General features: G+C 37.8%; 1 protein-coding gene across 2 annotated transcripts in view; it reads right to left on the bottom strand.

The window, feature by feature from the left end:
- Nucleotides 1–6,416: 6,416 nt before the first annotated feature.
- Nucleotides 6,417–11,810, bottom strand: part of PPM1A (protein phosphatase, Mg2+/Mn2+ dependent 1A) — a 29,726-nt gene continuing 24,332 nt past the window's right edge. For both annotated transcript variants that reach the window (XM_083863670.1, XM_083863671.1), the window contains exons 5-6: nucleotides 10,753–10,810; nucleotides 6,417–8,432 (exon numbers count right to left, since the gene is read on the bottom strand). In XM_083863670.1, the coding sequence (XP_083719796.1) occupies nucleotides 8,403–8,432; nucleotides 10,753–10,810 (88 nt within the window). In that variant the 3' untranslated portion in view covers nucleotides 6,417–8,402. The remainder of the gene's footprint in view (nucleotides 8,433–10,752; nucleotides 10,811–11,810) is intronic.

Genomic DNA, 11,810 nt, shown 5'->3' with positions numbered 1-11,810 from the left:
CGTATTTATTTTAGCCTTTAGCATCTTTAAATTCTTAGAAGTTAATTACAAAGGTCTAGCTTTTATTTTACAGTATTGAATCTGAATCAGAGCAAAAGATTCAAATGTATTTTGCTCTTGTGTGATGTAGTATTCCAGAACTTGGGCATCCTAATCCATCCCTAGTTCTCTTGAAAGCCTCAGACAAGGCAGCCTCTGGGGAATGCTGGGGCTGGAGCCAAGCACATGCAGCTTTTTATCTTGGAATTTCAACATGAAAGGGGAAAAACCAGCAAAAAGGAGGGAGTTTAATAATTGTAACTAAAAGTGATCACGATAAGCCCTCAGTATTTCATTTTAATCTAACTCCCTTGAGCCAGAAAACTGAAGGAAGCCTGGAAAGTTTGTAAATCAGGGACAATAAAAGAGATGTGAGGATGGTTGGTGTAGCATTGCACTCAAATACACACACACGATGTAATTGCCTGTTTTATTTAGTGGAATCATTTTTGTAGATTAGAAATATTTCCAACTCCCGTTTACTCCAATGCAAGCCTCCACCATCGACAGGCATAACGCAGTTTGTTCAACTGATTCCAAACAAAAAAGAAAAGAAAAAAAAAAATAAAAAAAGGAAAAAAAAAAGAAAAAAAAAAAAGAAAAAATAGTACAATCTCAAAAGTTAAGTTAGAAACTAAGTTCACACATTTTCTTTGGGACCAGGAATCTGTACATAGTACAAAATATACATTTATTGAACTTTCTGTAAACACACAGTTTGAATTGTGTAAAACTGTAAATAGTGGGTGAACTACGTGGAGAATAATTTATTATATATTGTTATACATTCTACTTAAGGAAAATAGTTATGCTCTTGTATATTACTCTGTTAAATTTATAAATTCCATAATGAAGCTGTGTAATCTGCAAACATGCTTTTCAAGCTTAAATCTCTCCATTCGTAACACACATTTATACAGGTCATCAATGAAAAAAGTTACACTTTCCACAAAATAGATATAAAGAGGTCATGAATTTTCTAAAAAGACAGGCACAGCATGTCACTACAAACGAGACTCTTATGGTACGGTGTGGAGTCAATTCTGTGAGAAGACAGGTGAAAACTCTCTAATTCAGCATGTTTGTACGTGGTCTTAGGAACAAGACAGATGCTAGAACCCAAAATCTCTGCTCATAAAGATTTATAAAATAGCTGGTCCTGGAAGTCAAAGCTCACACTTTTCAGGTATCTGGCACTCCCTGGCTGGGAGAACCTCAACTTTTGTCTCCTATAAACTCTTGGTCACGAATAATTGACTTTTCCAAGGTGTGAAATACCTGGCACCATTTGCCAAGAATATTTGCATAATTCAGCACTTTTCTCCAAAAAATTCCTGGCACCAAAGAGTTAGATCAGGTTAATAAACACAATTTAACTCTTGGTGCCCAAGGTCATCAGCAAGAACAGGCTGGGAAACCCCAATTCCCAACTCCCACAGGCTGCAGGGCTTTAACCCACAGAACGTGGGGTAAGAGCACCCCAGCACTGGGGACTCTGGTGTGCAATGCCCAGTTTCCAATTTAAGAGGCTGGAAATTCCAAATTGCAGCAGACGTCTCAGTCTGGCACCACTCAGCAAGAATAAAAAGTTCCCCTATAAACACTGTGAAAGATCCTTTCACAGAATGGTCCATAGAATGGTCTGGGTTGGAAGAGCCTTAAAGATCACCTAGTTCCAACCTTTCAAGAGTCCATCACTGAACATGGATATAATTCTATGTAAACTCAGGACATTTATTCCTAAATTTTCAGGGTCTCATTATCTTTCCATCTGGAAACGTCATTTTGGATTTTATTTATTTGCAGCTGAAAGCATTGCATCAAAACCAAACCTCTTAAAGTGTGCTTTTCTGAGGTTTTAAAATCAAAATAATTCTTAGATGTTTAAAGAATTAAGAAATTATATCAGATTAATCAAACATTTTGCTTTAACACTACCACTGTCTTCTCTTTGGCTTTGAAAAGCTTTTTCAAAACCTAAACTGAATAAAGATTACATTTGTTTTTCATTCCAAGAGAAGTGGGACAGTTAAGGCTCCAACAACACATGCAAAGTCTGTATGTTGTGAGCAAAAGCTCCATCAAAGTCAGAAGGATGTAAAGTTAAGTTTGTGCCTGATTTTCCCAAGCCCGACTCTAATTTTCCCCTCTAGTGTGAACAAAAATACTGTGATCCAGCCTGAAATCCCAACAGTGAAAATGAAACTGGTTACCCAGTATTTGCACTGCTTACACTGGCTGGAATTCAGTATCAGCTGAAATGAAACTCTGGACCTTAGTCTACAGGCATCGACAGAATAAAAGTATTGAATGTTTTAGAACCTGCCAGTCTGTTTTTTTCATTTTTTCTTAAAGGCATTTCTCAAAATAAATACCAATGGCAGCTCCTTCAACTCCAGGGGCCTCCTCACAACACACACGTGGGGAGTCCTGTCCATGTGTAAGAACCTCACACTCCCACCAAGCTCTTCAGAGCCAACACTTGAAGGAAGCAAAAAGGAATTTCAGCTTTGCCCCAGTATTACTGAGCAAGCTGAGAAGTGCAGATGTTGTGCTCCTAAAGGAAAATGGCACTGCCTGACACAGCACTCACCCTTCAGGTAAATGGCTGGTTACACAGTAGTAAGGACCATTGGTTTTATTCTTCCCATTTTGGAAAAAAAATAAGAAAAAAATAAGAAAAAAATAAGAAAAAAATAAGAAAGCAGGTGCCTAGTGATATTATAAAAAGCATTTGGGCAGGAATCAGTTCAAGTTATGTGTAAAAATCTGGCTATGCATAAACCACTCTAGAAATCTGACCTGTCATGCCACTTCTACCCAAGTTTTGACACTTTCAGGTCTTCTTGGTTCTATAAAAGGCATTTTTGAAGTTAAGCCCACTTCCCCAACTTCTATGGTGCAAAAGTCTGGGGGTTTTGTAGTCATTGCATTTAAAGCAAGCCTCTCCTAAAACACTTTCCTAAGACATCATTATGACTCTTGTTCCCTTAGCCTGGAAGCAAAGACTTCACAAGAATGTGTACAAGAGATGGGGAAAAGAAAGATCTGTTTTACTGCTATTTAAAAGGAACATCAAACAAAAACACAGAGAAAATGAGGAATATGCACAAAGCCTAAGTAATTAAAGGTCAACAACCCTGATACAATCAGAAGATTAAAGCTCCAGACATTTTTTTCACTTATTAAATAAATGGTAGAAATATTTGTAATTTTTCTAGAAACAAACTGTCAATGGGAGACAATGTAAACTCAATTTTTAACATGTCTATTTTTTTTTCTACTTTAATGCATTTAGTGGTCTATGATACTAAAGAGAAGCTTCAAGTTTTCCTACAGCTTCCTGACCTTCTGTGAACACGTCCCACAGCCCCAGGTGGCTGCTACCTCATTTACAAAGCAACATTATTAGGCAAAATAAGGCCACAGAGTGCTTCAGATGTGCACACCTGGGTCTGCAGAAAGCTGCAGACTGTGCAAGCACTCCACAGAAAAAGCTCACAAAAGATTGGATTCTCTGATCAGTATCTCAGACAGGTCAGTCAAAATTATTTAGCCACAGAGTGATACTTTTAAATTCTGCTCCTTTTCTGCACCTTATAGCAGGAATCAGAGTAATATTTTTTTTGTGCTAGAGCATCTTGGAAATTCATGTCTGGAGCCTCTTTTCACCAATTAAAGAGTCAAAATGCCTCTCCAGCCAGGTGGAAAGGTTCCACCCTGAACTGGTCTATAAAGGCTCAGGTGTGATCACCTCAGACACAGGTAGGTGTAGTAACAAGGAGCCACACTTGTTATCTAGGAGACATTATTTTCCTATCTGGTGAAGCTTGGCACCAAGTAACAACTCATCTTCTACACAAGAATGTCAGGTACAGCCCTGTAGCTCTATGGTTTTGCTGTTCCTGAACCTATGCAAGGTACATCAGGTTTGTATTAAATACTGTATTTGCCAAAGGATGAGGAAAAGGGCACTGCTTTCCTAAAGGTTAACCCCTTTCAGACATGGCCAAGTTTAAATACCAAGGAATTGAAATACACCAAGTTATTTGTGCACAAAAACAGTTCAAGAAGGTGCAGGTAGAGATGGAGGTGAACATCTTGGCATGATGAAATCCTGATGTACATTGAACTAAGGTAAACTGTAACAGCCATATCATTAACCTAATTGTGGCAGCCGTGCTGTCTCTCCCACAGGACAGAGCTCCAAATCTCTAGAGAATGTGATCACAGAGGAAGGCTGTCAGCACAGAACTCCCACACAAGACACTGAGACCAAAGTTTGATGATTCCAGTTTAAAGAAAAGCAACGTTTATCAAAGCAAAATGTTTGTCTTAAGTGGGGAAAGATCTGCAAAGGCTTCAATGCTCCCTTACACAGGCCATCATTTATCTGGGTGTGGTTTCCTAAACTGCGGCAGGAGGGGTGGGGCAACCATTCCTTTGCTCTCAGTCCTGTCTCCCCACTCTCTATTTTTCCCTAGCACCAGCACCCCACAGCTGGATTATCAATTTACCCAGCTCAAGAGGACAGTTCTGTTCTTTCTCCTAACTGCACACCCATGTAAGGACAAGCACTGGCACAAAAAAAAAAAGGCAGTAGGGGCAAAGTAGGAGCAATGGTTTAATCTTGGTGTCAGATCATGAAACCATATCCTTAGACCATAAACTACTAAAAATGGAATGCAATAGGAAGTGTCTCCTATCTTAGTGTATAAAATTAAGGCGGGATTCTCATCAGGGAATCAACTGAAGTGAAAACTGATCCCTGATTTTGTTAAATCATCTTAAGCTTCCAACTCTTGAACTGAGCAAAATGGCTCAGACATGGACCTCTACAGTGACAGCACCAGCTTTGCAATAAATAATGTCATGGACATGGAAGACAATTTGCTACAATTCAATGTTGAAAAGATCAGCTTTGGCACCTGGAGGAGCTCTCAAGGTAAGCACTACCATGACTCATCTGCTGCTCAGTATTCACCAGGCACGTCGCTGACACAACCTACGACTGCGGCAGTTCAGAGCAGTTTAACAAGCTGATGAAACTCCTCTCCCCAATTCTGACTCCAGCTCAAAGTTTAACTAAATGATGGCCGTGCCTCAAGGTGGTGGTGGGGCTGCTCCTGGGCCAGCTGAGAGCAAGCCCAGCTGGAAGGCTCAGGCTCTGAGTTTGAGTACTTGTCTCCAGCTCAAGCACTGGGGACTCTACAGATACAAAGGATTTACAGAGCCTTGGAAAACTAGGATCCTACTCAATGCCACTGCATTTAGTTCATCCAACATTGGTTTAAAGCACATTTTAAAAGCCTCTGTCTTGAACATATTTTCAATGCTGAATTAGCGAGAATTATTTGGAACAGTTGTCTATAAAGCAGTTACAGGTATTCTCCCAGAACGATCAGCAAAACATTTAATCTGACTATAACAAAACTCACAGAAACTGTAGCCAGTGAAGCTGTCAAATGTAGAAGGAAAACAAAGTTGCATGGTATACGAAGCAAAGTAGCTTTACAAATGTCATTTCCTTTTAAAAACAAGCAAATCGGGACCATCCTATTTGAACATGTATTTAAAAATACATCTGTTAACATCACACAATTTTCATTTTTGTCACACAGGAATCTTTTTCCAAGAGGGAAATAAATAGCACACAATATTTCAAAATAAAAATTGCTGCCTTGCCCCTGAGGTGCTAATGTTTTTAGCATTTAAAAAAAAAAAAAGTTTCTGGTGCAAGAAGGAGATGCACAAAGGTGCAAAAGTGCCTTTTTTCTTTTCAGAGCAGTGAAAAAAGTACAGCTTGCCTCTTTCCTAGAATGCTTTATACACTTAACTGGTTAATTCTGTAATCAAAGTCTGTATCTAAAATGGCAGTGTTTATGCATACATCATAATTCAGTGCTCTGAGCTCATCGAAATGCTGAACGTAGGCGGGAGAGAGAAAGGCCTGAAACAGCCTTTCTGCCACTGCCCTCAAACCTACTCACATCACCTGTAGCAACAGCAGAATAATTTTCTTTCTAAACCTTCAGGAGACCTCGTCAGAAGAGGCTTCAAAAAAATCTCCTTTGTCACTGAGACAGTTTAAGTGATTATAGTTTGAAGTATGGCTTTTCACACCACAGTTTTGCTTCCGATTTTTTTTTTAAGTTTAAAACTCAAAGGTTCCACAGTCCAGTTCAAGGTTTTGCAGTTTCCAAAACTAAACTTCAGTCTCTATGAAAAAAAAAAAAGGACAGAACTTTATCTGCCTAGTCCTAAATTAAGTTTAGCTTTTCGCACTAATACGCCATGTATTATTAAATATGCTCATTAATTAGGTGCCTGTGAAGCTATAACTTAACATCATTATAGTTTTGCACTCTACAACAAAATTAGACATTTTAAGCATTTATTCATAGGTAGGTAAGGAACTGGTTGTTTAAGCAAAAATTGCTATAAATTTATGAATACAAATAGTGCTTATGTTTTCTTCATTCATGCTTGAACAGATTACAAACTGAATACAATGAAGTTACGTTTAAGCACCCCACATAGACAAGAGGGATAAAAGAAAAGTTTGCTGGTATATACTATACTTAGTTCCAAGACACTATAAGTTACTTTTTCACTGTTCAGTGTTCCCTAACTCTGCATTAGTTTTAAGGCTATATATACAAATATGTATATGTCAAAGTTAGGGAAAGACAAATATAGCAAAATGCATTGTACTACATTTTCCTATCAAAAAGTAATTATACACCAAGTTCTGATTCTGTTTAACTGCAGTAAATGTTACAATCTACTTGTTTTACTGATTTTCCTTTTGAGGAATCTGCCTACTAAATGAGTAAACTACATATTAAATACAATATTCTCAACCAAAAAGACAATACAAGGTGCACAAAACAGCAGTTTTGCAAACACGACTGACTTGAAAACTTAATTTTCGTATGCTCAATGGGAGAAAGCTAAGCTTAAATCAAATTAGTTTATTATCTTATAAAATTTTAAATTAGAATTTTAAACAACAAACAGTTAAATATTGTCAACATGCTATACCTCAAATCACAAGTACTGTTTAACCACTAGTCTCTCATTCTAAGTAAGTGGGTCAATTAAAAACACACACCATAAAATGTTAAAGATTGTCAGGCTTTGACAAATGTATTTTTATCAAACAGTAGGCAAATTCAAACCAATGCACATCTTCAGTAGGGAGGGGGGGGGGGGGAAAAGCAACACCAAAAAAGCCTGAAAAAACCCACATTTGTAAAAAATAGGGTAACGGATTAATCCCACATCATCCTCTAGCATATGGCTATGTCTTGGGCAATAATCAAAATCCTTCCCATTTTAAAAATGGGCTACCAATTAAGAAAAATATTCTTCCACAAGTAAAATATAATTTACAATGGCACTGACATTTTAAAAGGTAGGAAAAGAAGGAATTACACATTTATGGGTAAATGTCTTGTTTGTTAAATCAAGCTTTATTGATAAAATGGAATTCAGAGTATTTTACTTGGAACAGCAGCAGACCCAGCCAATCAGGATTGTAAAAATGCTGCAGACTCCTACTTTATGTAGAAAGTTGTCTTCGTGCTCAGTGATTAGTAGTTTCAGGTAAGGGTTAATGAAAAAAGAGGTGCAAAGAACCAAGGCATTCTAATCCCAAGATTGGTACATGTATGAACAGGATACTGTTAACAGGGCATGATTTAACTCCCACTGAACTCAAAATCACAAATCCCTTTGACTCAACGTGAGAGCAGGAGTGCATCCGAGAAAATGATCTACATTTGTTGAAGAATGTGCACTACTCCTAAGTTATTTCTCCATTGCCAAGTGAGATTCACACACTGTAATTTCTGGTAGGCTGCCCATGAGTTCAGCTTTCATTTAAACCAAAAAGTTATTTTTAACAGTTTTGTGCACCTCTTGAGCACCTAGCTGGCTAGGCTGCTGCTCCTTGCAATCCAAAACCACAACATGATTTTTAAAAGGGATATATATTGTTGCATCACACAAGCCAAAACATTTCTTCTAACCTTTATAGTGATTTAAAGCGGTCCATAATTAAATATGAGCATTTTGTACAAAGACAATTGCACTTTACAAAAACAAAATCATACAACATAAATTGCTGGAGTCTGATTTACAACATGGATTTATGGTTTGAAATCACGTTTACAGAAGTCTGTTTTACAAAAAAGATCAGTTCCTGGGCTAGATGTCGTACTGCTGTAGTCACTCTCACCAACACATCATTTTCCCTTCTTTAATTAAGGTTGAGGATGGATGTTAAGAAGGGTCACTGAGGTTGGGCTGCACTTTCATTTGCAGGATGAAAGGTGAACTCCACAGCTAGATGAGCAGTTTTACCACATATCATCAGTTGAGGCAGAATCCTTAAAGAAAAAAGAAGGAACCCTTTAAAGTCTGGAGTGCCCATCCTTGCGGCAGTTTCTGGATAATCCAGACTGAAAAGGGTAAAGACTTAAATCATTTCAGGAGTCTGTTTTCTCTCCCCTTTCAGAAACAGCTTTTAAAAAAAAACTAAACCCCACATACGCTTCATTAACGAAACATCAGAACCAAGAAATTTCACAATATGACCAAATAAGACCCATATTTCATCAATCCTGAGAATAAGACCCTAGGAACGTTACTCAAAAGCATTTCCAGAGCCTTTGTAGCTATTTCCTGAGTAGTTACAAGTAGCATAAAATGGATACAGTCAGCTCACAGGTGCTAGAAAAGAGCAGGGTGTGCTCATACCATGTGTTATCACCATTATCATCTTTTGTGTTCTCAGCCCTCCCTCGCTGCATGGGAAGATACAGACATCAACTGACACCCTGTTATAACTCAGAGCTATTTTAACACTTTTAATTTAAGGTTACAGAAGTGTAGTTTAGGCAACTGAAGGAAATCGTAATTTTGGATGGTAATAAAACTGCAAGGCGAAAAAAAGAAATGCATAGAACAAAAAAATAATCTGAAAATAAATTCATGCTGTGCTCCAAATCATAAATGTATGGCCACAGTACTTGGTATTTCAACCTATCCAATAACTGAGTATCCCAAAAATTCATTCCATTTAGGCCCACAGGCAACAGCAGATTCTGTATAACTACCACAAGCCTGACAAATGTTTAACCAATTCCTCGTTTAACTAGTGTTTAATTTCACCAAGTGTTTTATTAATCCATTTGCCTTTGTGTCAGGCCTGTTTCCTTTTCCCTTGCTTAGCCTGCTGTATCAGCTTTCTCTACCAGCCTCATCAGGTGGGCTCACAGGTTAATCACAAGCAATGGGGCCTCAGTAGCACAGAAATCAGAGCAAATTGCTCCTGTGCATCACCTTTAGTGGTTTCAGCATTACCTGCTCCTTTTCCCTAAGCAATTAATGGGCAGGATGGGCTTTTACAACAGCACATCCTGGTGCTTCCACAGCTACACCTCCTCATCATTACTGAGGCTGCTGGAGGCAGATATATTACACTCCTCTTCAAAAACACTGCCTTAGTGATTCCTTGGAGAGGAAAGAGACTAATTAACTCTCTAGCAATGCCACATATGATAATTTCTCAGCACTGAAGTTCTGCACCCTTCATTCAAACTTGCACACAGAATCCATTACAAACCAGACAGGAACAGTTGGCACGGAGGTGTAGTTAAAAAAACACAAACTGAAATTGCCCTTTGCAAAAGTACCACCTCCAGCTTTTCCTTCAAGACCAGAAGTAGCAAAGGAGAGCAATTACATGAAAGAGCAAAATGGTTGTTTCAAGAATGAAGAATAAAAGCAGCCTGAGTAAAAATGCAGGAGCCGCTTGCCAACTATTCCATATGCAAATTTCTGTGTCCCAGTTGCCAACATGATCACAAAGTTTGTGTACTGTACATTTGTAGAACAGCAACATACTACAGAATGTATTTTGAAGGTAAAGCGTCCTCTTTCAGCCCCTATTTAGGAATTTTCATGCTAAAAATAGAATGAAGGCTGCCAAATAAAACTAGTGCATAGTTGTAAAGCCAACGCACAATCTTTGTGTCTGGCTGCATTTCACTTATGTCACATCCAAGCATGTAAGTAATTTCTGTTGATAGTTAAAGGATCAGTTTAAGTGCTCTATGAGATACTGCACTTTCGGTGACAGAATGTTGTTCCTGGTGATCAAACTGCCACTGGAATCATGCTCATGTTCACTGTTTGGTTTTTCTTCCCTCCCCCATCCTGACAGTAGATTTACGTGTCTCTCAGAATTTACACATAAGAACCCAAAGTGTTTGCTTGCTGTAAGATGCTCTATGCTTAAAAATAAAAGTGCTTACACAGTCTTTTTGGTAAACCAATATATTCATAATACATCTGTTTAACCTTTAGATATAGCACTTTCCTTCTTGATATTTAGGGAAAAATGTCTCCTATAAAGAAGGGGGAAAAAAAGCCCCCCCATGCCTCTTTCCATCATTTGGCAGCACTTGGAAAACCAAGCAGGAGTGAAATAATGAAATTCCAGAGGACAAATGAATCAACCCTACTGGAGTTTTGAGATGATGATCAGCAGAAAACAATTACAAAGCAGAGTCCAAAGAGCACAACAGCATTACTCCTCTCTTGGGGGAAGGGCTCTTTAACAGGAATTTGCAGTATCTTTCTTTACAGAACAGTGAAAATAATTGGGGTGGGAGGAAAGAGAATGTAAGAGAAAAAGATACTTACAGCATCATCGTTCCTGTAGGGGTTCAGTCTGTTATACACAGCTTCAATCACACTCCGTCTAGAGCAAAAAAGAAAACAAAACCACAAGATTTTAAGGCTGTGTTCTTTTTTTTTTTTTTTCCCCAAGTCAAATTCCCAATTTTAATTTAAAAACAAACTTTAGAAGTTTCCAAATTCACAGCTTCAGTTAGCACTAAGTGTCCTTAAACATTCCATACTCTTTAAAACCTTTAGGCTCAAGACAAACAAGGCTGAATATCCCTGAGAGTTCAGCAGGAGAAGGGCACAACCTGACACTGAGGTCTTCATTTTGAAAAAGGGCAGCAGAAACCTCAGCGGACATTGAATGTCCTGGTCATTTGTGTGCCCAAAAACCACTGCAGTAGTGCCTTATGTACAATGTGTTATTTCCATTGGGGAACAGCATTGTGTTATTTTTTGGACACACAAAAGTTAAATTCTGAAGTACATTTTTGTTTGTAGTTATGTCCTAAAATGTACTTTCCATGTGCAAATATGAACAAATAGTTCTAGAACAGTATTTGCCTGCAATTTTTCTTTAAAAAAATAAAATAAATTAAAAAAAAAAAAAAAAGCGAATTGCAGGTTTGTGTATTGTATCTTCAGACTGAGATAAATTTTGTCTGGTAAAAAAATAATAAAAAAAATTCAATAATTTTGACAGTTGCCTATTTTTAAAAAGGCCCATGATTAGCATATTTAAGATAGCTTGAAATTAATCTTAATCTCTGGGATGCTTGACTTGTCTAATACTGATAGAAAATTGATAAGAAATAGATTGATAAAATATGAATACAACATTTGCAATCAACATGCCAATGAGCAACATGATTTTTATTTATTTCTTTTAACATAGGGTGAAAAACTGAGAGTCAAAAAACCCCTTGAAAACTGGTAATAAAAAAAAAATAAAACCCAAACAAAACAAAACACAATGCAGTGAGAGGCTGAAGGAAGAAGCTGCCTTTGCCTTTCCCAGTATATAAGGAAAAAACTTTGGAGGGAGGACCAGAAGGAAAGAGGGGAGTAAAAACCAG

This window comes from Zosterops lateralis (genome assembly GCF_965231275.1).
Source record: "Zosterops lateralis genome assembly, chromosome: 6".
Classification (NCBI taxonomy): domain Eukaryota; kingdom Metazoa; phylum Chordata; class Aves; order Passeriformes; family Zosteropidae; genus Zosterops; species Zosterops lateralis.
This window is presented reverse-complemented; position numbering and strand designations above follow the sequence as displayed.